Source organism: Siniperca chuatsi, linkage group LG2, assembly GCF_020085105.1.
Source record: "Siniperca chuatsi isolate FFG_IHB_CAS linkage group LG2, ASM2008510v1, whole genome shotgun sequence".
In the NCBI taxonomy this organism is placed as follows: Eukaryota; Metazoa; Chordata; class Actinopteri; order Centrarchiformes; family Sinipercidae; genus Siniperca; species Siniperca chuatsi.
Genome location: NC_058043.1, coordinates 26,778,990 through 26,803,160, shown reverse-complemented (window position 1 = coordinate 26,803,160; position 24,171 = coordinate 26,778,990). Strand labels below are relative to the sequence as shown.

The following is a 24,171-nucleotide window of genomic DNA, read 5'->3' as shown; positions in this document are numbered from 1 at the left end:
ATGGATTCAGGATGAAGTGAGAAAGATAAAAAGTAACTCTGACAGTATTCAGGATGGGTGTCTAGGGTTCATGAGGGTAATACCACTAGCGCAAAATAAGCTTATTTGAATGCAAATGCTGAATGTGTGCTAGACCTCTATTTCTTTTAATTTTAGCTGTTTCCTGCTGCACAGTGTAACATAATGAGAGTCTTGCTTCATTGGTTCATATAGGGTTTTTCTTCTTTTATGCCAGATCCTACTGGAACACAATCCAAGAGCTCCCAGTTCGGGTCCAGCACTTATTTGTGAGGGCCTGCCATCATCACATAGCAACGGAAATAATTAGCCTGCCGCTTTCAAAAAGTCTTGGCCAATCTCACAGATTGCTTTCCCTCTCTCCAAAGTTGACACAGCACTCGAAGACTGGTTATTCATGTTCCCTCTGATGAGGCTGCCATATAACACATACAGACACAAAACGCACACACTCTCTGCGTCATGATCAACCAGCATTAACTGTCTTATTTCATAGTTTTAGGATTTGGTTTGAAGTCCATGTAAACTATCACAACAGAATCAAGGAAGGAGAAAATAAATGTTATGTATGAGATACGCATTAAAAGGCCTATAGTATGGGACCTAATGGTGAACCCAGATCAGGAGAAAAGCTACACATCTGACAGCAGCACTCTTAACAGGTTCTGCACTTTTTATAGCCCAGATAATACAACAGGGAACAAGAGACACAGAGAGAAAAGGAGAGGGGGGGATCTGTGCAGCGCTCATCTCCTCTGTGGATCCTGTGGGCTTTGCCCTGCAAAATATGGCCTCATACACACACACACATTTTGACAACGTACACTGGGCTCACTCTCTCTGTCTATATCAAAGGCCCCACCACGCAGGGATTGACTTTTGTTTTTGGCAGCATGAAAAAAGAGAAAACTTTATGATGTTTATTTCCCTCTGGTTTTATTTGACTCGGGTTTTGTTGTGTGGGAAGTGTGCTTGTTGTGTGTGACGTCTGTTTACAGCATAGGGAGTTGCTACTGTATGTTGTTGTTTGGTTTATTAGTGAGATTGACAGATTGTCTATGTTGGCTGTTTCTTCCACTCATTTAATTGAAAATGCAGTCATTTGCTCCTGCCAAATGTCTGAAGGCAGAACAGACAAATGAAAGAGGAAGAAAAGAGGAAAACATGCCTGTTTGGTCTGTTGTGCTGTTCTGGTCTGCTTTTAATATCTTACATGGCATCCAGAAGGCTTATTGGTTGGTTTTAATAGATAGGGGAAAATCCTGGGTCATTCACGTTGCTATGCTACTGCAAAAATGATGCACACATAAAGAATGCTGCATCCATGTTTCTGGTAACATCTTCAGGAGCAGATCAGTGGCAATGCAGAGAACTTCTAACAGGATGCTGACACCTAGTGGAGAACTGCAACAAAAGACTGTGAGTTCAGTCAATTTACGTAGCAGCCATATGGGAAAATATCTGACTGTGTGACATAAATCAACTGCAAAAGGCAGAGTTTGCATACATTCTCAAATGTACCTAAAGTCCACAGCATGAGAAAAAATCTATAAACAAATAAATATTTTAATTTATTACACTATCTCAAAGACATTGTGTCAGAAAAACAAGCAACAGGGTGATGTCCGATTGCTTTCAGAACATTGTTGTCAACATTGTGCCTTACAAAGGTATGATCCAAAATACACAGAACAATCACTACACTGCAAAAGAATTAAACGCAAATGTGAGATTGTCATACCTAAACGTATATACACATGGGCTCTGCTGCTGTAACAGTACACTGTTGTAGGTAGTAAAAGAAAGCTACTGTGCTTCTGAATTACATGGATTTTACTTGTTTGCACTGTAGCTCTGCTTTTTGTGACTCCTTTCCTCAATACTGTAGCCAACACTGCTAGACACAGACCTGGACGAACTGACATGGCATTTATCGTTCCACACCAGGATACTAGGATGGACACTATTTTATAAACAGATCACATTAACAAAAAGGAGCGAGCTACGCATGTTGCTTCATCTCTGTGTTATTTTTTGGTTTACTGTGGTTTTCTCTGCACCAGCTGGCACCCAGGAAAGAAGCACTGCACGGTGCATGGTGTATCTTCAACTTTTTATGGCATTGATCATGTCTACATTAATACCAGCTGGGCAAGAAAAAAAACAGATATCTGAAAAAGACTCCTCATTTGGTTACCTATTAGCCCTAGCCTGTGCCTTTCTTTGCACAATACTTTGGTGTTAGAAAACCCTTACTTCAGTTAATCTGAACAAACTCTGTTTTTACCATTGTTGGCTAGCTAGCTAACCTGCAGGCTGATTTAGCAAATCAGCGTAATGCCAATTAGCTTCTAATGGATACGTAGCAAGTGTTAACAAGAAGGCTTGTTTTGTTGGCTAACAACAAGCTAATACTACTACAAAACTGATTAGATGTATCATCAGTGACATCTGTTAACAGTGAAAAATAACACAGAAACTAAATGTCTATTACTTTTAAGAGGACCAAGTTTGGAAGCTCACACTTTACTCAGCTATTGTTGCAAAAGTGACAGACCTCCAAAATGGATGCCCAAGGGTCTGCTATGTCAGCTGAAAACATCTCACTACCACTTTCATGCACACAAACAGTAGGCTGAATCTCTGTTTCAGATGGTAAGAGACATGTTGTGACCTGGCAGAGGTTGTTTTTTTTTTTTTTTTTGCTCTTGCTGTTAGCACCGATACCAGTCTAGGTCGAGAGAGGAAGAGGAGAGGATCAGGAAGAGACCGAGCCTGAGTCAATATCTGTGGAGTCGTATTCATCAGCAGACTCTGTGAGGGCAGGGTAGGGCCGAGGCTGGTCCAGGTTGACATAGGTAACATTCAGACTGATGTAGTGTTCTCCCTCCAGGCCAGACAGGATGGTGGAGACAGCCAACACCAACGTAGCAAAGCTAGGCCTCAACTCTGGATCAGGGTCCCAGCACTGAAGCATAATGCTATACCTGGAAAAACATGGACTATCATTAAAATAATCTATAATTACTTTCACTTTGAAATCCTGAAATTCCAGACTTACTTTATAAACAAAATATTTTTGTTTCCCTCCAGCAGTGATAAGCTGTGTCTGAAGGCTACTGGATCTTAAAGACCCTACACACCCACAGTCCACCCACACAGGTGTTTTTACTTATTGTGCCTGATCAGACCTCTTCTGAGGACTGTGTGGGCATGTGCAGACTGTGCTTGATTGACATCTGTCTGACCCAACTATTAGTTTTGTTGCACCAGAATAAGTTTAAAAAAAACACCTCTGGTGGTGTGCAGGGCCTTTAAGCAGTGTTTAGCTGTCATAAAAAAGTTAAACACCAGAAATTATACTGTGGTCAGGAGTGTTACCAGCAAAAATAAAGTTGTCCTGAACATCAACCAGTTATAGGAACAGTTCGACAATTTGGGAAATACGCTTATTTGCTTTCTTGCTGAGAGTCAGATGAGAACATATAGATACCACTCTCATATCTGTGTGGTAAAGATATAGCTGGAGCTAACAGTTAGCTTAGCATAAAGACTGGAAACAGCTAGCCTGGCTCTGTCCCAGGCCAAGAAATACTCCGGCACATAACACCCCGTATAAAGACAAATTGTTGTTTTTACACTTCCTTTGTACGGATTAAACAAACAATACATAACATGTTATGTAGCGAGTTTTATAGGTGCTGGTAGGCAGATTTTGTTACCTCTGGGCAGACAGGCTAGCTGTTACCCCGTTTACAGTCTTTATACTAAGCTAAGCTAACCGTCTGTTGGCTCTAGCTTCATATTGAATGGACAGACATGTCCATCTATCTTTTGTTAAGAAAGCAAAAATTGGTATTTCCCAAAAGGTTTAACTATCCCTTTAATGTTCTATGTTGGTGTTCTACATGGTTTCTGGTTGACACTTTTCCACGAGTCCTTAACCCACGTTGGATGTGTGACAAGGCCTCAGTGGACAAAGGATATGAATGGTTGATTTATTCTCCATCAATCTGTAAGTTTGCAAAAGCTTAGGCTACAGTCCAAGGTATTTATCATTAAAACAGCAGAAACATGTCGCTTTTCCTTGTAAAGTCCCATCAGTGTGTGTGTGTGTGTGTGTGTGTGTGTGTGTGTGGTTTTGCACGCGTGTGAAAGAAGCACTGTTCTTCGAGGTGTCTTGTAGACATACACATTAACTTCCAAACTGCATTGGTTAACCACGTTGGAATATCAAGTAGTGGACAATTTACGGTTTTCACACTACTGAGTGACCATTCGAACATCTTGTTGTTACTACTTAGACTTTGTGCCAGGACTTTTTCTCTTCCGTCTTGTAGCTGGAAACCTGTGTTAGCAGTATTGTAGTATTAGCATTGATACTAAAACAGCCTTTAATTCTGTGAAGTTTTACAATGGATGTATACAACTAAGCAACAGCAACAAATTTACAATCATTCTTTAGACTAATTCAACAAAATGAGCAACATATTGCTATTACTGCTACTACTTACAAAGGGTCAGGGCAGTACTGAGGCTGGGGAAGCCTCCTGCCCTTCAGTAAGTAATGTGTTATGTCATAAGGGTCAACCTCTGGGTAGGGGCTCGCTCCTCTGGTCAGCATCTCCCACATCAGCACACCAAAGGACCACTGCATCAGGAAAGGCAAAAGTTACAGCAAGTTCCAGTACACTTGTACAGACCTGAACTCCCAATCAGTATTGTATTTTGCACACATGTTAAGAAAGGTTTCGAAACCTAGATACATCTTTAAAGGTGTGAAGCAATCCGAAAGATTTAGTGCATAATCCAGCCAAGTGGCAATCAATGTAAAATGCTATGTAGAGCAGTGTTCCCCAAACTTTTTGGCCTGTGACCCCTTAAACCAAAGCAATGTCTACATGCAAAAATGCCTTTGTTTTATTAGAAAAATTTTTAAAGGCCTAAAGAGGTAAAAGTGTCTGGTAGTTCACAAGGGGGAAAAATCAAAGATTGGATTGCTTTCCTATCATTTCGTGACCCCTCAAATTTACCTTGCAACCCCTTGAGGGGGCCCGACCCCCAGGTTGGGAACCACTGATGTAGAGGACAGCAGATGATAGTAAATTGATTATAGTCATATATTAACATGGTAATAACTGATGTTAAAATGCAACATCTCAAACATTGTTGAAATTTAGTGAACCATACACATAATTACTGTACTCCCTTGCCAGATAATGTAATTTTCCTACCTAATACCTACAAGACAAATATATCATGCATTAAACATTGATTTCCACCCCTACAAACATTGACAAGTGTCTCTAAGTGTCAAAACGTTGACAAGTACTGCAGATCTTGATTATACTAATGTAGTTCTTCATTTGCTCACCACATCGGACTTGGAGGTGAATTTCTGTGTCTGCAGACTCTCGATGGCCATCCATTTGACAGGCAGCTTAGCCTTCCTGTGATCCTGAACACTGTAATACTCCTTATCAAAAACATCTCTGGCCATGCCAAAGTCTGCCACTTTGACTGTATACGACTCGTCCAGCCTAAAGACAGTAAAAGTAAGATGAAGTTTTTGTTGCAAAACATTATAACTGAGTACTCTGATGTAACAACCTCAACCAACTTTGTACCATGAAACATCTCCCTACACTAAATAAAAGAGAGATTCAGGCCTAATGGCAGTGAATAAATTGCTGATTTCTCTGCACATCTCGGTGACTCACATGCAGTTGCGTGCTGCGAGATCTCTGTGCACAAACTTCTTCTGAGCCAAATACTCCATCCCCTTGGCAACCTGCAGCCCGAAGCCAATCAGATCCTTTACGGTGGGGTTCTAAACAAATCCCACGAACACATGACAGAAACACAGACTTGTTGTAAATGTTACATAGTTTGCTAGGTAGTAAACAGATGGTTGTACATAAATCAGATGATTCATTTCCACTGTTTTAATGTGGCTGTCACACCCTCTTCTCGCAGCGTATGAAGTGCCGCAGGTCCCCATGCTTCATATACGGCAGCACCACTAGAGGGAGCCCTTCCTGCGGCAGGAGGATGCCCAGCAGAGATAGCACATTACTGTGGTGGAAACCCTTCATTAAGATACCTTCCTTCAGAAACTGCTCCACCTCCTCGACATCTGTTATTCCTGTTGACACACACACATACATAAACATTATGGACTAAAGGAAGAAAGACACTGAAATCCCAATTTTGAAAAGCTGCATTTAAAAGGTACTCAGAAAACATCCTGACTCCTGTGGCAATTTGTTCCACAGCAGAGGAACTGAAGAGAAGGTGCTTTCCTAAGGCATATATATCAACACTCAAGAAGCAAATATTACTCACTATTCAAAGACTTGACAGCACAGTGGATTTCTCTGTTGTTGTGGTCTGTGAAGTAGCCATGATAGACAGTGCCAAAATGACCTGCAGGAAAAAAACAAACAGACAGAATGACACTGGACTGCTGCTGTTCCTTCAATATAGGATATAGCTTACACAAGGCTCCATAACAAGTTTTTTTGCTTCAGATAAAGGCAGTGGGGTTCCTTACCCTTCCCTATGATCCGGTGGTGCTGCACAATAAGCATCTCAGCAGGAATAAGAACATCCTTCACCTCCTCCAGCAGCTCTGGCCTAAAACTGGAGATGGAGATCTTCTCTGGAGGCATGAGGGGAGTGAGCGTAGAATCTATGCTGCCTGCAGCATAGGCCAGGCTGGGGAACACCACCGGCCCCACCAGCAGTGTAGGAGGACTCAGGGATACTACTAGTAAAAGTCCAGAAAGAGGAATTTATCATTAATGAGAGTTGCGAAGGTATGTGTGTCAGAAGCAAATAAGCTATACAGTATTAAAGTGCAGTATGATAAGTGCTTAGCTAGACAGTCACCTCTCCTGTAGTCCCCAACAGGCGACAGCTCCACATTATTTGTACCAGAGCGGTGAGCACTGTGGGCCAAACGGGTTTCTACCATGGAGGCTGAAAAACACAACACAACACTTTTTAATCATCAACCCCAGGAGAAGAACACCTGTACATCTCACGCAACACCAGAGATGTTCTAGTTGAAAGACTTGTGTAATTCATCCCAAATTCCCACCCACAGCCGGAAGCAGTTATATAAACAGGTCTGACCAAGGTCCACATAACAGAGAGGAGCCCAACCTTTCTTCTTCTTCCTTAAGTGTTTCATGACAACGAATGCCAGCACCGCCCCTGCCACCAGAGCCGCCAGGATCCCCAGAACAATGCCCACCATGTAGTGGTTGCTGACCCTCACCACCGTGCCAACATTGTGGACCTGCCCGTTGATGGAGATCTAAAGAATAGAGTCCATCATACAAAGTGAATACCATTACTATTGCATTATTATTTTCTATTTCTTGTATATGCCCCAATGGGAAAACATAAATAAGTTTCTAGCTATTTAAGTTTTAAGCTATTTACACTGAAACTGGCTGTTTTCTGTCACACATGGATGACTTTAAAGTACTGCGTGTGTGACGGCATATGGCTAACTACCAAAAAAGAACTTTAGATTAACTTTAGATTTTTATCAGTTATCTCTGGAAGGCAACTCTGGAAAGCAACTCTTCCAGACATGGTTGCTTTTCTCAGTCCAGCATTGTTGATGGTTTGCTACTGATTAATTAAAAAGGTAACTAGTTCTTGACAGAAAAAATGTTTGATGTTTTGGTAAATGCGCTTATTCGCTTTCTTGCAGAGAGTTAAATGAGAAGGTCAATACCACTCTACATTTATCTACGTTCCAACCCTCACCTACGGTCATGAGCTTTGGGTAGTGACTGAAAGAATGACATTGCGGACACAAGCGGCCAAAATGAGTTTCCTACGTAGGGTGGCTGGGCTCACGCTTAGAGATAGGGTAAGGAGCTCAGCTCATCCGGAGGGAGCTCGGAGTAGAGCCACTGCTTCTTTGGAGACCCCGGCTAGACCCAGAACACGCTGGACATCTGGACTACCTTGCTTAGCCTGCTGCTATCAAGACCCGACCCCGGAAAAGCGGCAGAAAATGGGTGAATGGATGGAATACCACTACCATGCCTTTACATTAAATATGAAATTAAATATAAAGCTACCTCCAGCTTTCTAATTAACACGTTATATCCCAGTTGTTTGTGAGACTTCATGAAGTTACTGTGCCTGGCTGAGAAATAGTCCAGATTACTACATTTTAAAGGTGCCAGTAGGTGGATTTTGTTACCTTTGGACAGAGTCAGGCTAGTTGTTTCCCCCAGTTTCCAGTCCTTGTGCTAAGCTAAGCTAACCGGCTGCTGGCAGAAGCCCCAAAATTATCATACAGACATGAGATTGGTATCCATCGGCAGGAAAGCAAATAAGCGTATTCCCAAAATGTTGTACTATTCCTTTAAGTTTTACTAATTTTGAATGCTAGCATAAACTATCTAGCTAACTGTCAGCATGCAGACATGATAAGGTAGCAGAATTTCCTGGGTTTGTGTATTCAAAATTAAAAATGTGTAATTCATTTTGCAAAATAAATTTTACTAGAACTATACTGAGCTCATCATATCTCATGGCAGCTTGACAGTGCTTGCACAATGTACAAGAATGGTTGGTGATCCCTGACCAGGCATATGCGTGGCCTGGGGCCACATGTTGCATGCTGGATCCAGATAATTTAGTCAGTTTATCATCCTCTAAACCTCCAGCCGGACTAACCTTCACTGGCAGTCCTTCACTTGGGATGGTCATGTTTTTGGGGATCCTGCAGGTGATCTCATTATCCAGGACTTTAGCATCACAATTAACACCTGCCACCGTCATAATGATGGTCATACAAGAGCTCACCAGATTCAGCTTTTGATGCTGTGAACAGAGAGGTCAAATCAAGAAATGAGACAAAATAAGTTATTTCAAAATCCATAATAAATATTACAAAAACACATTTGTCATTAATTCAAATATTCTCAGAGCAATTTCTTACATGTAGTGACACTTCGTCAAACCCAGGGTACAAACTCAGCACGTGTCCATCTGTTTCAAAAGGTATGGGCTCGCCGTAGGGGTGGTAGGAGAACTCTTTGTTCCAAAGTCCCAACGCTCCGTCCATGTCAAAAGAAAGCTCTCCTTCCTCGGTCTCATCCCTGGGGAACACAGGGGAGATACACTCCATCCTTGTGGGCAAGGACTTGCCTATGCACTCCTGAAACAACACAGTGTAATCAGTGAAATCAAGTAAATCTAAAACTGTAGACTGATTAAAAGAATAATGCTTTTGGATGTATCTACTGTACATTAGGATGAACACTGTACCCTTGTCACAGGTTTCAAGTGGCTCTCATTGGGTTTAAAGCGGATGATGGTGCGGTAAACAGAATCCAGGTTCTTCCCCTCAATCACAATCTTTGACCCCCTGCAATTCAGACAAATGTGAGAGACGGTTACAATTTCATAATGTCCGTGAAAATAAGACCATTTCCTGTACAACTGAATTTGTCATATTGGAAAGATGAGGAAAAAAAGGTGGAAAAATTGTACTGTAAAGACAATATTTTTCTTGTGTTACTTGTGTTCCCTTTGATAAAATGGGTTGATTTCAAAATACACATACACAGCTGAGTGTGCTGGAGGTCTCGCTGGCCTACCTGTCAAAGCTACAGCCAGGTAGGACGGCTGTAATCTGCGGGTTTTCTTTGTAGTAAAACACCTTTGTGGTGAGGACAGGAGACTTGTCAATGAAAACACTCAGAGGGACGTCCCTCACCTCTGACATGTGCTGAGACAGACAGATGATGGAGGACACATTGCCTTTAGGCTTTGTGACTCTGTAGAGAGACAGAGGTATGTGAATTACATTCCATAACAGATATACTGTAGTAGATCAAAAAGCTTCATGCTTTTAAATGTATTTTGCATGTTCAATAAGATAACATCTGCAGTAGAAAATAGTTCTGTGTTCTGAGTCTTTGGATGCCAAGACTCGGAGTAAGCCTGTAGTTTCCCAAACCATAATTATTCTACACACAAGTTGGAACACATTTGGCTAATAGGTCATGGCAATAAAAACGTTCAAAGCTGCAACTCGTCTTCTTAACTCTAGAAAGTACCTACACAAAGTAGTTTATTTAAAACATTTGAGGTAAGTGTGATTAAAAACAGATAAGGGGAGATGTATTTTCAAACCTCTTTATTGGACAGGGCACATCATTGAGAGTGACTTTCCTGGTCTTCCCAGCATCCAAGTGAGGTCCAGTCACTGTGATGAATGTGCCCCCAACGCGAGGCCCATAGTTGGGCTGGATTTCTGTGATGTTGGGAATCTGGAGGGACAGTTTATTATAGTATTTCAAACGTGTTTCCAAAGTGGTTTTATAAATTAAATAGCTTATAAAAATATGTATAGCTTGTATGTTGTAATGAGGATATAAGTAGATGACAATATGAAAGATTACCACAAATATGAATCCTGGCATTTCTGCCTTCCCGTCAATAGAGTAGCGTCCATCCACCTTGCCCTCATGCACTTCCACTGTAATGTTGACTGGTTTGGACAGCTCAGTGGCCCCAGAGCGAATCTTACACACTAGGCTGAAGGGCAGCACAACAAAACACTTGTGTCAGTATGTCAGTGGCAAATACAGTTACTGCAACACAAGTGACAATTGAATTTCAAGGTAAATTAAAAGTGTTAAACAGTGCTAGGAGACAAATGTTACTGTTGTTTTAACAGGTTAGCTTCGCTGCTAAAGAAGTTTATTCATTAAAAATTTAAATTGGGGGGGGGGACTGAAGAGGGCCGTCTCTGGGAGGTCAGTGATGACCTTAATTGGCTTGAATGACGATATGTCAAGCTTAGGACTATTATTAGTCTGATAAGGTTGAGCTGTTTTGATTTAGTGAAAGCTAGCCATCACAATTTGGATGTAACATTAGGTGTTAACATTATTTCCATGGAGTCTAACATTAGCTAGCGTACTTGTTATTCCAAATTCCACTTATGACGTTAATGACGTTAGGGCTCTGGGACTACTCGTTCAACTTTACTAACAATACCATTTTGGCGACGATTACAACATAAGTTGAGCTCCTCAGCCAAAGTGCCAACTTAACGTTAACGCTAGCCCCTGATGGTTCCATTTTCTTTATGCTAAGATAATATTAGCAAGGCTAATACTGTCGACACCACGTAATTAAACGATTTGCTTTCGGATTTGTTTTGGAACATGAGACTAATTCTGTTCCTGCTCGACAACTGCTACTACAGTTGTTGTTATTGGCTTTGTTATTATTATTGTCATTATTATTCCTATGACTATCCTTCATATTATTATTACTGCCTGAGGTTTCTGCCTGTTAAAAGGAAGTTTTTTCTTGCCACTGTCACCAAGTGCTTGCTCATGGTGGGATTTGTTGGGTCTCTGTAAATAATATTTAAAAAGTGCTACGAGATAACTTCTGTTATGAATTGACGCTATATAAATAAAACTGAATTGAATTGAATTGAATGAGACAACGGTGTAGACGTTTAACCTAGCTAAAATGGACCTACGTTGCAGATGTAGTTAAACGGAACGCTTGTTACAGTAGTCTAATTATGTCACTTGAGAAAAGGGCAAATGCCAAGCTCGCTTAAAATGAGTTGAAATGACCTTGTTACAGTTTTTCTTTTAGTTGTGGTGGTTGTGAAATCAATTTATAAACGTAATAATGACAACCCCAACTCCTTATTAGTGCTTATTAGCAAATGCGGTCCCTAACTGTCTCAACTCATTATTTTGCAGTGATGTTCAACAGTCAGACCAATTATTCCACAAACTGTAGCCTCAATAGACCAGATCACGGTGCCGCAAGACATGTTCTGTTAAGTTCTCTCACTTTCTCAGAAGGCTTCTGGGAAATAAAGAAAGAAAGATTGTACTTCGAACCAGAACGAGGCCTGCATGGCTACTCACTGTGTATTGTTGCTTTTGACTGGAAGCACAGTGCAGGCAGTCTGTCCCAGTCGGACCTGGTGGGTTCTGGAGGTGATGGCAGGTCTTAAGGGGGACTGGAACTCCCATCCACACACCGTTACCTCTGTTTGACCATCAGGAGGAGCAGTCCGTGGAAAGAACTGCGTCAATAAAGCAGAATATATAGTACCACCTTGAAATGAAATGTTTTTATTAGTTGCACAAAGAGATGTTTGTATCCGTGCTTATAGAACAAACCTCACCCCAGTGATCCCTGGTGGGCAGGACTCATTCCTCCAGCTACTGTGACACTCGCTCTCCCAGGAGCACACTCCAGCGCACCAGCCACAGCCCATGAACTTGGGGGCTGTCAAACACATAGCACAAGTCAGGAAGTGTTGACAGCCCGGCCCTCTCTGGGGTACCTGGATCATCTGAAACAGAGAGATAACAATTCTTGAGGTCACATCATCAATCTTAGAAGAAAGATGCCCTGAGCTATTTCATTAATAATGTTGCTATTAACATATCCTCTGAATGAAATGACCTGAATTTACTGTTTAATAATTTATCCCTTCCATGCAAAGAGAGCCATGTAAACTGATACCGGCCCTCATATCAGCACCAGGCTGTTTAACAGATCACATGGACAGCTCCTGATGCTGAAATGAAGTCTAATGAATTTATAAGATTAATAACAGATTAAAACAAAGTCATTTTGATTAAATCACGTCTTATCTCTTCAATTCACACTCCACAGCTTTATCTTAACAAAAGACATTATGTTGTTTTCTGACAGCAACAGCATCATCAGCAAGGCATATTCCAAACTTCTGTTTTCATTAACCACTGTTTTTGCATGGTTTTTAAGGGTTTTAAGAAAAGATGTGTTATTTTCTGGGATGAAATGGTTTTGCCTGTAGCCTAGCTTAACCAGAGACCTGAAAAGTTGATAAAATTGCCCTGGAGTTTTCAGAGGTGATTCATTTTCCTGTTATGTCCCAATCTCAACAACACAAGGTAATAGTCCTAACGTCCCACGCTCCACAAGACCCATGTGATTACTGATCCACTGTCAGCCTCTAACATCCACCCTGCCCTAAACTACCATGTCTTATCAAGTTTATCGATTTTCTTTAGCCATTTATTCATTCTCCAGGTCACAGGGGTCACACCATATCTCAGCATGCACTGGGAAAAAGGCAGGAAAACACCTTAGACAGGTCTCCAGAGCATCATAGGGTCATGGACAGACAATTAGTCACACTCCCAACTCATTTGCAATTGTAATGTAATCTAACCTGCATGTCTTTGAACTGTGGGAGGAAGGTTGACCCCAAGAGCCTCCTGCTATCAGATGACAGTAATATCCACTAAACCATTATACACTTTCATAAAATCTGTCCAGAAAGGTTGTTTTACTCTCGTTTAAAGACATGGAATTGCTCTCGTACCTTGTCTCCAACCACAAAGAGAAGATACTCTGATGAGTAAACAGCGGCGATGGACGAGACCCTCTGGTTCTCTACCAAAGAGTAATTGGCGAAGATAATAGGGCTGGATCTTGTCAATACAAGCTGCCAACACAGACACAACAAATGATTATTAGAAGTGGATCCTATACAATGGTCAAGTAAAGACAAATGCCAAAAATGGCTAATAAAATAATCAGTAATTTTTTAAATCATGCTGTATACCTGCAGCAGGCGTCCAGTAGAGGTGCCAATATGGGCTACGGTCTTGTTCTCTATGGTTGTGACCAGCAAAGATGTGAGCAGGACATTTGTCATCTGCCTGTTAAAGAGGTCCACTCTATAGTAGGGCTTTGACACCATAGTAGGATGGTCTCTGCATGTGGCGTTGTTCTCCATGCTCTAGTACCAAGGCCACAGGCAGCAGAGGACATGAAAATGAGACAATGAGGAAGAAAGTGAGGTACTCAACATTATTTAAACTCAGTTGACAGTAGGGTCTACAACAGGTGGCTGGGCCTTTAGATACAGAAAAGCAAAAAGAAGAGTGAGGAGTCTTTATTTTTGACCTTGGAAATAGTACTTTGACCAAACAATCCAAACTCAATGTCACGTAGTAGACAAAACAATCCCAACGCAAGGCCCATTTACTTGCTTTTTCCATAGCTTTCATTCACATCACACGGTCTTCATCAGCGGATAAAGTTTGCTCAGTTGTCATGGAGTTGGGTCTGTAGGAAAGAGCCAGCAATTGGGCCATGAGTTGTAAGTCTTTTGTCAAACGACCATTTTTCAAGGTAAAGACTGAACTGTCATTGTTCAACCTACACGTCAAGTCCTGAAAGTGCAGGATGAAATAATAACAGCTACTGAGCTCACATGTCAGCAGATCCACAGTCATGACAACTGAGCAATCTCCATCTGCTGCTTAAGACCGTGTGACATTGTAGAAAGCTCCGGAAGAAGCAATAAAGTGGACTTTGAGTTGGGATTGCTTTGTCAATCACTATATTCATAGGTGAATGGGTAGAAGGCAATATAAAAATGCAATTCTCAAACTGATAAACCATCATCCATATATTATTGATGTTAACAACAACACAGTTCACCAATAGTAAGTAAGCAGATATATTACAGTATCACATTTTCCTTTATGCTGCTTTAAAGCCAAACACAAGGAGCTTCTATTTTGTCACTCCCGCAAAGTTCCCAGCATCCAATCTGATTTATAAAGTAGTTTAAATTAGCTTGTTGAATGTATATTCATGTGCTCTGAAGAGTTCCACATTCTCAGACAATAATATTTTATCTTTTAAAAAGGTACAGATGAAGTTAGACAGGCCCAGGTGTTTGGTTGTAAGGACGTGGTATGAGCAGCACTGGTCATCAGGGTAATCATGAGAGACCCTGGCACACCAGAAGCACAAGGTAAATCGGTCATGATAATATGATCATTTCATAATTTAGGAGGCCATGATAAATGATTATGTGCTGCATTACTGACAGAAGGATTGCCTTGTAGCTATAGACACCGAGCAGAGTGGATCACTGTTTGATTAAAGGGAGTCTTCATGTAAACACTGGCTAATATCTCTGAGGCCAAGATGTAAAAACAAAGAAATTAGCCTACACTTTGTAATTGTTTTCTTGGCATAAAAAAGTGGAAACAGGAAACTGAGAAATAAGCCTTTTTCAAATTAAGTGAATGCAAAAAAAAATATTGGAAGACATGCATCCTCCAAAAAACACAAACTGCATTGCTATTGACTGAAGTCATTCACCTCCAAACGCTAGAGGAGCATAAAACCTTTATAATTCAGTTTCCTGAACGCTAAACCTCAAATTCCACTGACCTAAAAATAAAAATAAACATTATTTGGGAAGCTTAAGGGTACATCCTGCACATCATCAACCTAGCCAACAAAATTAACGTAGGTTCAAAGGTTGAGATACCTCCAAGTACTAACACCTCTAAAATGACATTGAGAAAAAGTGTGAACAAGGACATTATTAAAAATAGGATATATTTTATCCTATGCCAAATTAAAACAAATTTTCATATTTCAGTGAGAGCCCAAAAACTGAAAGTGGTCTGCATACTCATTGAAAAAAAGTTTACTCTACATTATTCAATAAAAATACATTATGTCTAAATAATTTGTACTAAAAAGCAGAAAAGCATAGTATTTGTGAGGCACAGATGATGTTGTTGGCACAAAAGGTGTTTTGATCTGCTGAGAAATGGAAGAACCAGGATTTCAGGTTTTTGGACAAGCCAACTGGCAGGTTACTCAACAATCAGACCAGCAGCCAAAAGCAACAAAACAGAAGGAGCTTCCTCTGAACACAAATCAAAGAAAGAACATCCAAAAGAGAACATTCAAACTGTTAAAAAACTGAACCACTACCAAAAATCATCTGTAAATCTAACAGCTTAAATTAATGTTAATTTTTCAGCTTTTATAATCCTTGAACAACTCACAGCTCACAATATTGTTTCTGAGTCACAACATCTGTTTTCTTAACACAAGTTCAAAGACTCAACATCCAAACTATGAAATCATAGCTGCAACTCCAATAACGGCAACTCACTTCTGGGAATTTTACTTGCTGAATCAAACTGGCTAGAATTGACTTTTAGTAAATAGGGAATATGAAGTGTTACCATAACCCTCCCAACTCTAAATAACTTAACATAAAAAAGAATATTTTGGGAAATATGCATGGGATCTGGAAATAAATAGCAGTTTCCCAATTAGAGAATTAACAAAAGAAACCAATGATATCATGATGTAAGATGTTTAAAAAATATAGAACCAAATGCACACTATGGCCTGAAAAGGATACTGAATACATTCACATCATGTCAGTTATATATAATATTTAATAGGAAGGATTGAGGCAAACTTTTTTGACTGACATGAGATACATTTTCTTTAAAATACCCTCTTCCTGTCTGACCTGAGAAATTCACTCAACTGTGGCAGAAAACAAGTCAATAGCCAACTACCCTCACTCCTACCTGGCCTCCGTCCAATTTTCATCCCACCGGTTGCTTCTGAATAATGACGAATGTGTAGGCTGACTTTTTCCATTTTCATTTTTCCATCCAAAAAGCAATTTGTATCTCTGTTTTCTTGGATTTAACAGTGAGTGCTCACAGAATGCTGATGCGTGGTTCTAGTTGCATTCCCCTGCCAGCTGGGATGCAAATGACCTCGTGGTACGTCACAGAAATCCTAAAAAGTTTCCTTTCATGGGCAAGATCTGACACATGATGAAGGGCATGTGCTTAAAATAAATCGATCCAAAAAGGAAATCAAAAAAAGGCCATATGTTTGATAAACTCAGGCACCATTTCAATTGGATGACCGTAAATATTCAGACAGTGATTTTCATGCGTGTTCATGACCTATTCATTAATTAAATCAGCTCTTCTCATCACTTTCAAAACCTCCCCACCATGACACATTGTCAGTGTTGTAATGTAGAGAATGTAGAGAAGTTAAGAAGGGCTTCTCCTCTTAATAGTAATAGTTCGACTTTTGGGGAAATACGCTTATTTGCTTTCTTGCCAAGAGTTAGATGAAAAGGTTGATACCACTCTCTTAACTCCTGGATGTAGCTTCATATTTAGTGCACAGACATGAGAGTGGTGGTATCGATCTTCCCATCAAACTCTCAGCAAGAAAGCGAATAAGCATTTTTCCCAAAATGTCAATCTATTTCTTTAAGAGGAAAATAATGCTCCCCTCCGGGAAGTGCACAGTTGTAAGGTACTGTATGAACAAACAGTGAGTCATTCCATAACCACATGCAGCTGGAGCTAACTCTGCGCTATGATAAAACCTTTTAACATTTTGGCTGTGTTTCATTTCATTAATCATGTTTGGCTCAGTTTACTTTTGCACAGGCATGCTGCTCCTGCCAGTAGTGTGAGGAAAGTATTGCTTTGTTTAGGGGTTTACATGATTTCATAAACTGATATTTCTCCATAATAATCATAAGAAAACACATATGTAAGGTATAATACTTGTCATTATCATTTTTGACCAAAACCATTTTATTCAAGTAACTCCTACAAGGACTTATTTACTTTACTCATTTGGATATTTCCTTTCCCATGTACAAACATGGTTTCGAATGATTTCATCCAGCCACAACAAGGCCTCGGTAACCTGGCTCTGTTTACTATCTTTTCATTGTTTATACGCATGGTAAGAGAATAGACACCAGACATACTTTATAGCTCCACACCCACATGGTAAGATTTTTAACAGGCCCTATCAAGATACCTGCACCCTGAGTCAGCAAATAGTTAGTATTTGAATGTGTGCAGTTCAGGGAAATACCTTAGATGTTGTCTACTTTAGGTGAGTTCTCAATCTGAAAGTGAGTAATGTTTTGCTGGATGTATTGCTGGAATCAAATCAAATCATCTTATCCAGTAGACTACACATACTTAATCAGTCACACACAACTGAATTTACCTGTTAAAGGGAGTCTGCCTCTTTCAAACAGTATCTTGAAGAAAATCAAACTTTCAGTTTAATAAACGTAGACCTGACATCATATTGACCACCATGGAATTGCTGTGTGTTAGTGGACTGATGTGCTCACCTCATGTGGACAGCTCTCACAGGGCTGGAAATGGCAGAGCCCTCTGGACAGCTGCTCTGGTCCAGACTCGCAGCAGTCATCCACCCCATCTACGATTGCTTTGTTCACGTTGTCCATTGGGAAGGCGCACAGGGCCGAGTCCTGCTCCGTGACCCTGTTGTCATCAGTAACCGCAAAAACCCCATAGAGGATGTCATCCTCCTCCTCAGCCCCCAACTCCTCTGCCAGCTCCCTGCCTGCCTTGCCAAAATGGGCTGCCTGGACCACGTTGTACACCACATCCTTGTAGGGTTCACTGGCTACATTCCTCCTCCTGCGTTTTGGTTCAAACCGACACTCCAGGATCACCTCACGATACCTCTTCATCTCCCATTCATTCCGTGGGAGACGGCCCAAGCGAGTCTGAAACGGAGATGAGTCTTGATCGGGGCACTCTCTCTGAACTGAGAGGAAGTACACAAACTCCTGAGTGAAAAAGCTGTAGACATATTCAATATGGTATGTCCTCCGCAAACCCGGAAGGACAGTCAGACCACGCACATCACTGTAGAAACCATCTTCTGTGGCCAGTGGTCGACGCACAGATATAGACTTCCTTCCGTAACGCTGGGTCACACTGTCATTGACAGTGGCAGCAACAAAGAAGTAGACTGTCTGACCCTCTTCAACCATGGTGACTTTGGTACCAAGTGGGCTGGCCACGCAGTCAGGACAGTAGGCAGCAGAGTTCGAATCCTTTCTGAACAAACACTTAGAAAGAGAAGGCGACTCTCCATTTGAGTTAAGTTGATGGAAATAGCATACACCATACTGAGAACTTCCACAAGAGTATAAATACATAAAGAGAGTATCCAACAGCAGGACCTGATTGTTTGTGTCCTCCAAGAAGTTGGGATCCTTGTCAACATCGCACAAGTCACATATCTGACACTCTGGACTTCCCACCGGCCCAGTGTGGAGCTCCCACACCTTCTCCAAGCTTCTGTTGACAGCTTCGATCACATTCTGAGAGGCAACATACACCTCCTGGTAAAACGAGTTGTTGACTATGTTCTGGATGGGGCCCCGGGCCTGGAAGAAGGGCATGGTGTAAACCACAGAGAAGTTGACAGGGCTGGGGGTAAGAGAGGAACAGTTGGCCAAGGCAAAGGCCAGCAGAGTCTGGAACCAGACATATGTCCCCCACTGTGTGGTCCAGTGGACCATCTCCACTCCGGGGTGCACGGGGGGCAACGGCACAGACAACGTGGGGTTACCTCCAGGTCTGATGTCGGGACAAAAGCATCCTTAGCACCAACCGCTGATACCTGAATGAAGAGAAATAAGTCGTTAAATCATTAAAATGATCCTCTACATCACAAATGTGACTGAAACGCTGTGGATTCAGTCATATTCATTCTTGACCCTGAAAACAGTTTGACAAAAATATATCTTGTTCGACATTTTGAAAAAGATGCTTATTTGCTTTCTAGCTGAGAGTTAGATCAGAAGATTGGTACCACTTTCAAATCCGTCCATTCATATGAAGCTGGAGCCAGGAGATGATTAGCTTAGCTTAGCATAAATACTGGAAACTGGGGGAAACAGCTGGCCTGGCTCTGTCCAAAGTTAACAAAATCTGCCTACCAGCACCTCTAAAGCTGTTAAGAGCAGTGACTTCCTGAAGTCTTTACCATTGGGTTGCCAGTGGAGACTCCAGGAAGTCAGTGCTCCCAGCAAAGAAATAGTCCAGCACATAAACCCCCCAGAAAACCACAAATTTTTGCAGATTAAACAAAGCAGATATAGCAGTAGTTATTAGTAAATTTGTATATTAGTTAGTCTATATTAGTTGATTAGTGAGCTTTAAAGGAGCTGGAGGGCAGATTTTGTCACCTCCGGTTCAGAGCTTTCAACCTCTCTCCATGGTCTTCAAAAGGGAATGGAGTTTTTTTAAAAGAAGCTGAAAAGTGAACCTTGAGTTTTTTGTCAAGTGACTGGCATCTTTTTGGTTCAAAACTGATCTACTATATACATTTTCTTCAGTAACACTAAACCGCCAGCAAAACTATAAAATTATCAATAGTCATCCATCACAGAAAAAGTATTATTTTATGAAAATGGTGCTACCTAGGAGTGTTCATTATTTGTAACTGAGGAACATTAATCAATATCAGTCTGCTTAATTATGCTCTGCACTGAATCCAAATAAATCTAAGGTGACAAATATCATCATCTTGATAGAGCCAGATGATGATAAAAGTGCATGTGGTCATAAAGCTTCCTCTGACTCACCACAAACACTCAGAGAAAATGTTTACATAATCAAACAGTGTTGTGTTGGTAGTGCTCAGCATAGTAGACAGTGGATAAAACAGTTTTTATTGTGACTTCCTGTACGTCATTCATATCTGTCAGTTCATGTTTATTCGGGTTAATCCGACATCTTTTTTTCTCCAATTATGAGTTGTTCATGTTCTTTTACGTAGGAGAACTGGTAGTAACAAGCCAAGTTAATGGCCTCAGTTCAACTTTAATGCACCAAATGTATCAAATAAAATTGAGCATTTTTTCGTGGCTCATCTTCATCAGTCTCTAAACAACAACCAACTAAATGGAACCGGGTTTCAAACCCTGAGCCTTGTCTTTATCCTGAACAGACGTTGCTGGGTGGATCATTAACTAGACACATTACGGTAAAGCTGTATTCAAGAACCCCGGCCTCTCTACTTTGCATTCCTGTCACAACCAATACGTGCTTTTCAGGGGGAAAGATGTGCACGGACTGATGGTCATAAGACGACATGTGGCTTTTTAAGTCCCAGGTGAAGAAGAAACGGCTTGTCTGCTCGTGCCAGAGAATTTCATCAACTCTGATTATTTCATTTAGCAGCAGAAAACCTTCATTTAGGCCAAAATTTTTTCAAGAAAAGAGCACTTATTCTTGCTATAAGGAATCATATGGAAAAATTTAAAATAAGACTCTGGTGTCTTTACATCAATAATTCATAGAATCCCACTAAAGTCGTGTTACATTTTAACATTTGCAGCTCCATGTGAAACTGAGGTTAAGGTTAGAGGACATGGGTATACATAGTAATGGCACTGATTGACTTTCTTCATGTTCATGGTTAATAAAGCAAATGGTTGAAATTGAGTTTCCATTCCTTGTGCTATAGTGCTATTTACAGGCCGGTCAGTATGCAGGTTTTTGCTGAAGGCTGCATCAGTGTATTCCATCACAGGTGAATTAAAAATTATATTAGTGAGAACACCGGCTTCCTTGGTTCTGTTATTTAGACAATATCAAACCAGATTTCAAGCAACTTTATATTAGATTCTGATTTATAGTGAATGTGTTGAATTTACCCTTGTAATGCTCGTGCATTTTTATCTTCACGTTTATATCAACAGTCAAAAAACATTATAGATGTGACATACAATGACTTCAAGGGTCTTATGGATGCTCTTGACTAGTTATAAACTAGAGGTTGACTGATGGGGCTTATAATACATTATGACTACCTATACCCACCTATACACACCTCCACAATCAACTGTAGTAAGGATAGTCCATGCAGTATCATAAGTTATGATTGCATCTATAATAATGTATGCTTCACCATCAAGAATCTATGCTGCGTCTCCAGGACTCCTTGCTCTGTTTCAAATCACAATAATAGAGACATTTTTTAAATCAATCTTCTGTCTGTGTGTGTGTGTGTGTGTGTGTGTGTGTGTGTGTGTGTGTGTGTGTGTGTGTGTGTGTGTGTGTGTGTGTGTGTGTGTGAACACAGTGGCTACATACAGTTGTTGATGGTTTGTTAGAACACCCCATCTCCTTGCTGTCATCCCATAGTGAAAATAAAGCTTGACGAAATGCCTTTTGTCTTTTTCTTACTTTGAATACATCATCTGCATTGTGGCACCTTACATAATAATCACTTATGATGCAGCATAGATTGTTTTAAATGCACGAAAATACATTACACTTTACTTAACACATACAATGATAGCTTATGGACTATTATAGAAAACTATGAGTCCGTACTACAGTTGAGGTGTGGATAGGTGGTTATAGCTGGTCATAATAAATTATAAGCCCCATCAGTCAACCTCTAGTTTGAACTAGTCAAGAGCATCCATAAGACCCTTGAACTTATAAGTCATTATATGTCACATCTATAATGTTTTATGGCTGTTGATATAGTGCATCAGAAAGCATTATGTGTGTTTATGAGTGTAGTCATAAAGCATTATGAATGCAATACTGTATAATTAACTATGAATGCCCCCATAACGCACTATAGATGTGGTCGTCACAAGACGAGTAACAAGTGTTGCCCAAAGTTTCTGTGACAGGGATGCAGACATTGCATTGGTTTGAGTATGCAACAGCTTTATCGGACCGGTGCCTTGCACACAGGCACTTTGGTAGCAGTTAATTAGAGTAAGAAAGAGCACCTCTCTTTCATTAATCACTGCACAGATATCCACAGGGATCTGAAGAGGCAAGCTGCTGTGCAAACAATCAATGGTCAAAACATATTGTACCCCAAGGATACATGTATTGATTCAGTGGCAGGAAATGCATCCCAAACCAGTACAGAACCTACCAGTGTGGAGAGACAACAGCCCTGCCTTTACTTTATTTTGAAACATCTAAATTTACATAAGGATGATTTCTTCGAGTTTACTCTTCAAAAACAATCTGAGATGAATCCAAGTGGTCAACATGGTATCAAAATCAATTCTGAAAATTTCACAGAAGCAGTGTCATTTTCAGCCTGTGCTTTTGTGCCTGTTGTTGTCCTTTTTAGCTTTTTGGCAGTATGTTTTTTTTTTAGCTTATCGCAATGTTTATGCTCCTGTTGCTTATTCAATCCATCTGCCTTAAGTTCAGTGAAATCGCGCCAGTGTATTCTGGCTCCAGTCCACATGTATGATGGTTTTTGATTCCAACAGCTGTGGAAAAACATGAAAGGTTAGAGAGGGCAACACCTTGCTCTGTGAGCTTATACATACTGCACTGAGAATAAATCCAATTATAAATGTAAATTGTAATATTTCATAATATCACTCTCACATTATAAAAGGAATAGTAAATTATTAGTGTTTTTTTTTCACTGATCATCACACACACACACACAACAAGCCACACAGAATTAACTACAGTATCAACACCTCAGCCTATATTACAAATAAAACTCTATCCAAACAAAGTGTAACCAAAACTCTTATTAAAAACACTTAAGATTTATTTAAATTCTGTAAGTGGCACACAGTGATAAGTTTACGATGACATAGAGAGCTTCATGAGATTCTTTATATCCTGTTATAGTATCGCTGTATGATTTTCCTGAGGAATAGTTGTTTATCCAAAGCGGCTGCATGTTTGCTGTGACATCTGAACAAGCGCCTCCTGTAAGATTTAGCGGCGTCACATGGATTTGTTTCAAAATATCCACGGCACATGCAGCTGCGAATGTTATGAAAAGCTTACCTGTACAGGTTAGTTACTGTCCTCTTCAGGGAAGCAACCACTGCCAGCTTTTGGTCCCTGTCTGACTTGAGCGCAGGGATGACTGATCTTTCCTCGGGTAGATTCAAGATTACTTGAGATTCATTTCTGCTCAGAGTTGAAGCCGGCCCGTCCTCGCAAAGCGCTGGAACACGTAAACTGCGTCGGTTTCGGATTTAACTTCAGCTCCCAGCATGAGTCGGTCTTCTTTCCTTGAGTAGTGCTCCGGCTCGCTCCTCCCCTCACCGCTTCACACTGACACACACCAACTGCAAACCCAATTAACCCAAATTGTATCATTGTATTGATTAACCCATCTTTCACAGTGACGTACATTTTGCGATAAATTGATGCAGGCTGCTTGTGAATGCGCATTAGAACTGATTTGTCTTCATAGGCCTTCTTGTTTTCTTTCTGACAACCAATTCAAGATTACTACTGTACATTTTACCGTGTTCCACGGTGCTATTCCTATTTTTATTTTTTTTTTTTTATCATGCTCCAAGTGTACAGTTTTCTTATTGTTTAGGTCTGTCTTATTCATAAAATATGACAGTACTCATGATGGTACACTGAAAAATAAACCCAGTCCTAGAATACATTTTACAATATATATATGACA

General features: G+C 40.6%; 1 protein-coding gene across 2 annotated transcripts; it reads right to left on the bottom strand.

Moving 5' to 3' along the window:
- Positions 1-1,566: 1,566 nt before the first annotated feature.
- mst1rb (macrophage stimulating 1 receptor b) lies at positions 1,567-23,796 on the bottom strand. 2 transcript variants are annotated; one of them, XR_006375528.1, is made up of 22 exons: positions 23,532-23,796; positions 18,050-19,356; positions 13,655-13,831; positions 13,412-13,534; positions 12,221-12,391; positions 11,958-12,118; positions 10,458-10,593; positions 10,189-10,325; positions 9,651-9,830; positions 9,319-9,418; positions 8,990-9,208; positions 8,725-8,871; positions 7,186-7,339; positions 6,910-6,999; positions 6,572-6,787; positions 6,364-6,444; positions 5,982-6,163; positions 5,739-5,848; positions 5,393-5,558; positions 5,052-5,094; positions 4,533-4,669; positions 2,867-3,005 (listed from the first exon to the last, which is right to left on the bottom strand). XR_006375528.1 is itself a non-coding variant. In XM_044174483.1 (21 exons), exons 2-21 carry the CDS (start codon positions 19,253-19,255, stop codon positions 2,777-2,779), a joined length of 4,122 nt encoding a protein of 1,373 aa, XP_044030418.1. In that variant the 5' UTR covers positions 19,256-19,356; positions 23,532-23,794; the 3' UTR covers positions 1,567-2,776. The 2 variants fall into 2 exon arrangements, 1 of the variants encoding a protein (XP_044030418.1); XM_044174483.1 differs by lacking the exon at positions 5,052-5,094 and having other exon boundaries at positions 1,567-3,005; positions 23,532-23,794.
- Positions 23,797-24,171: the final 375 nt, after the last annotated feature.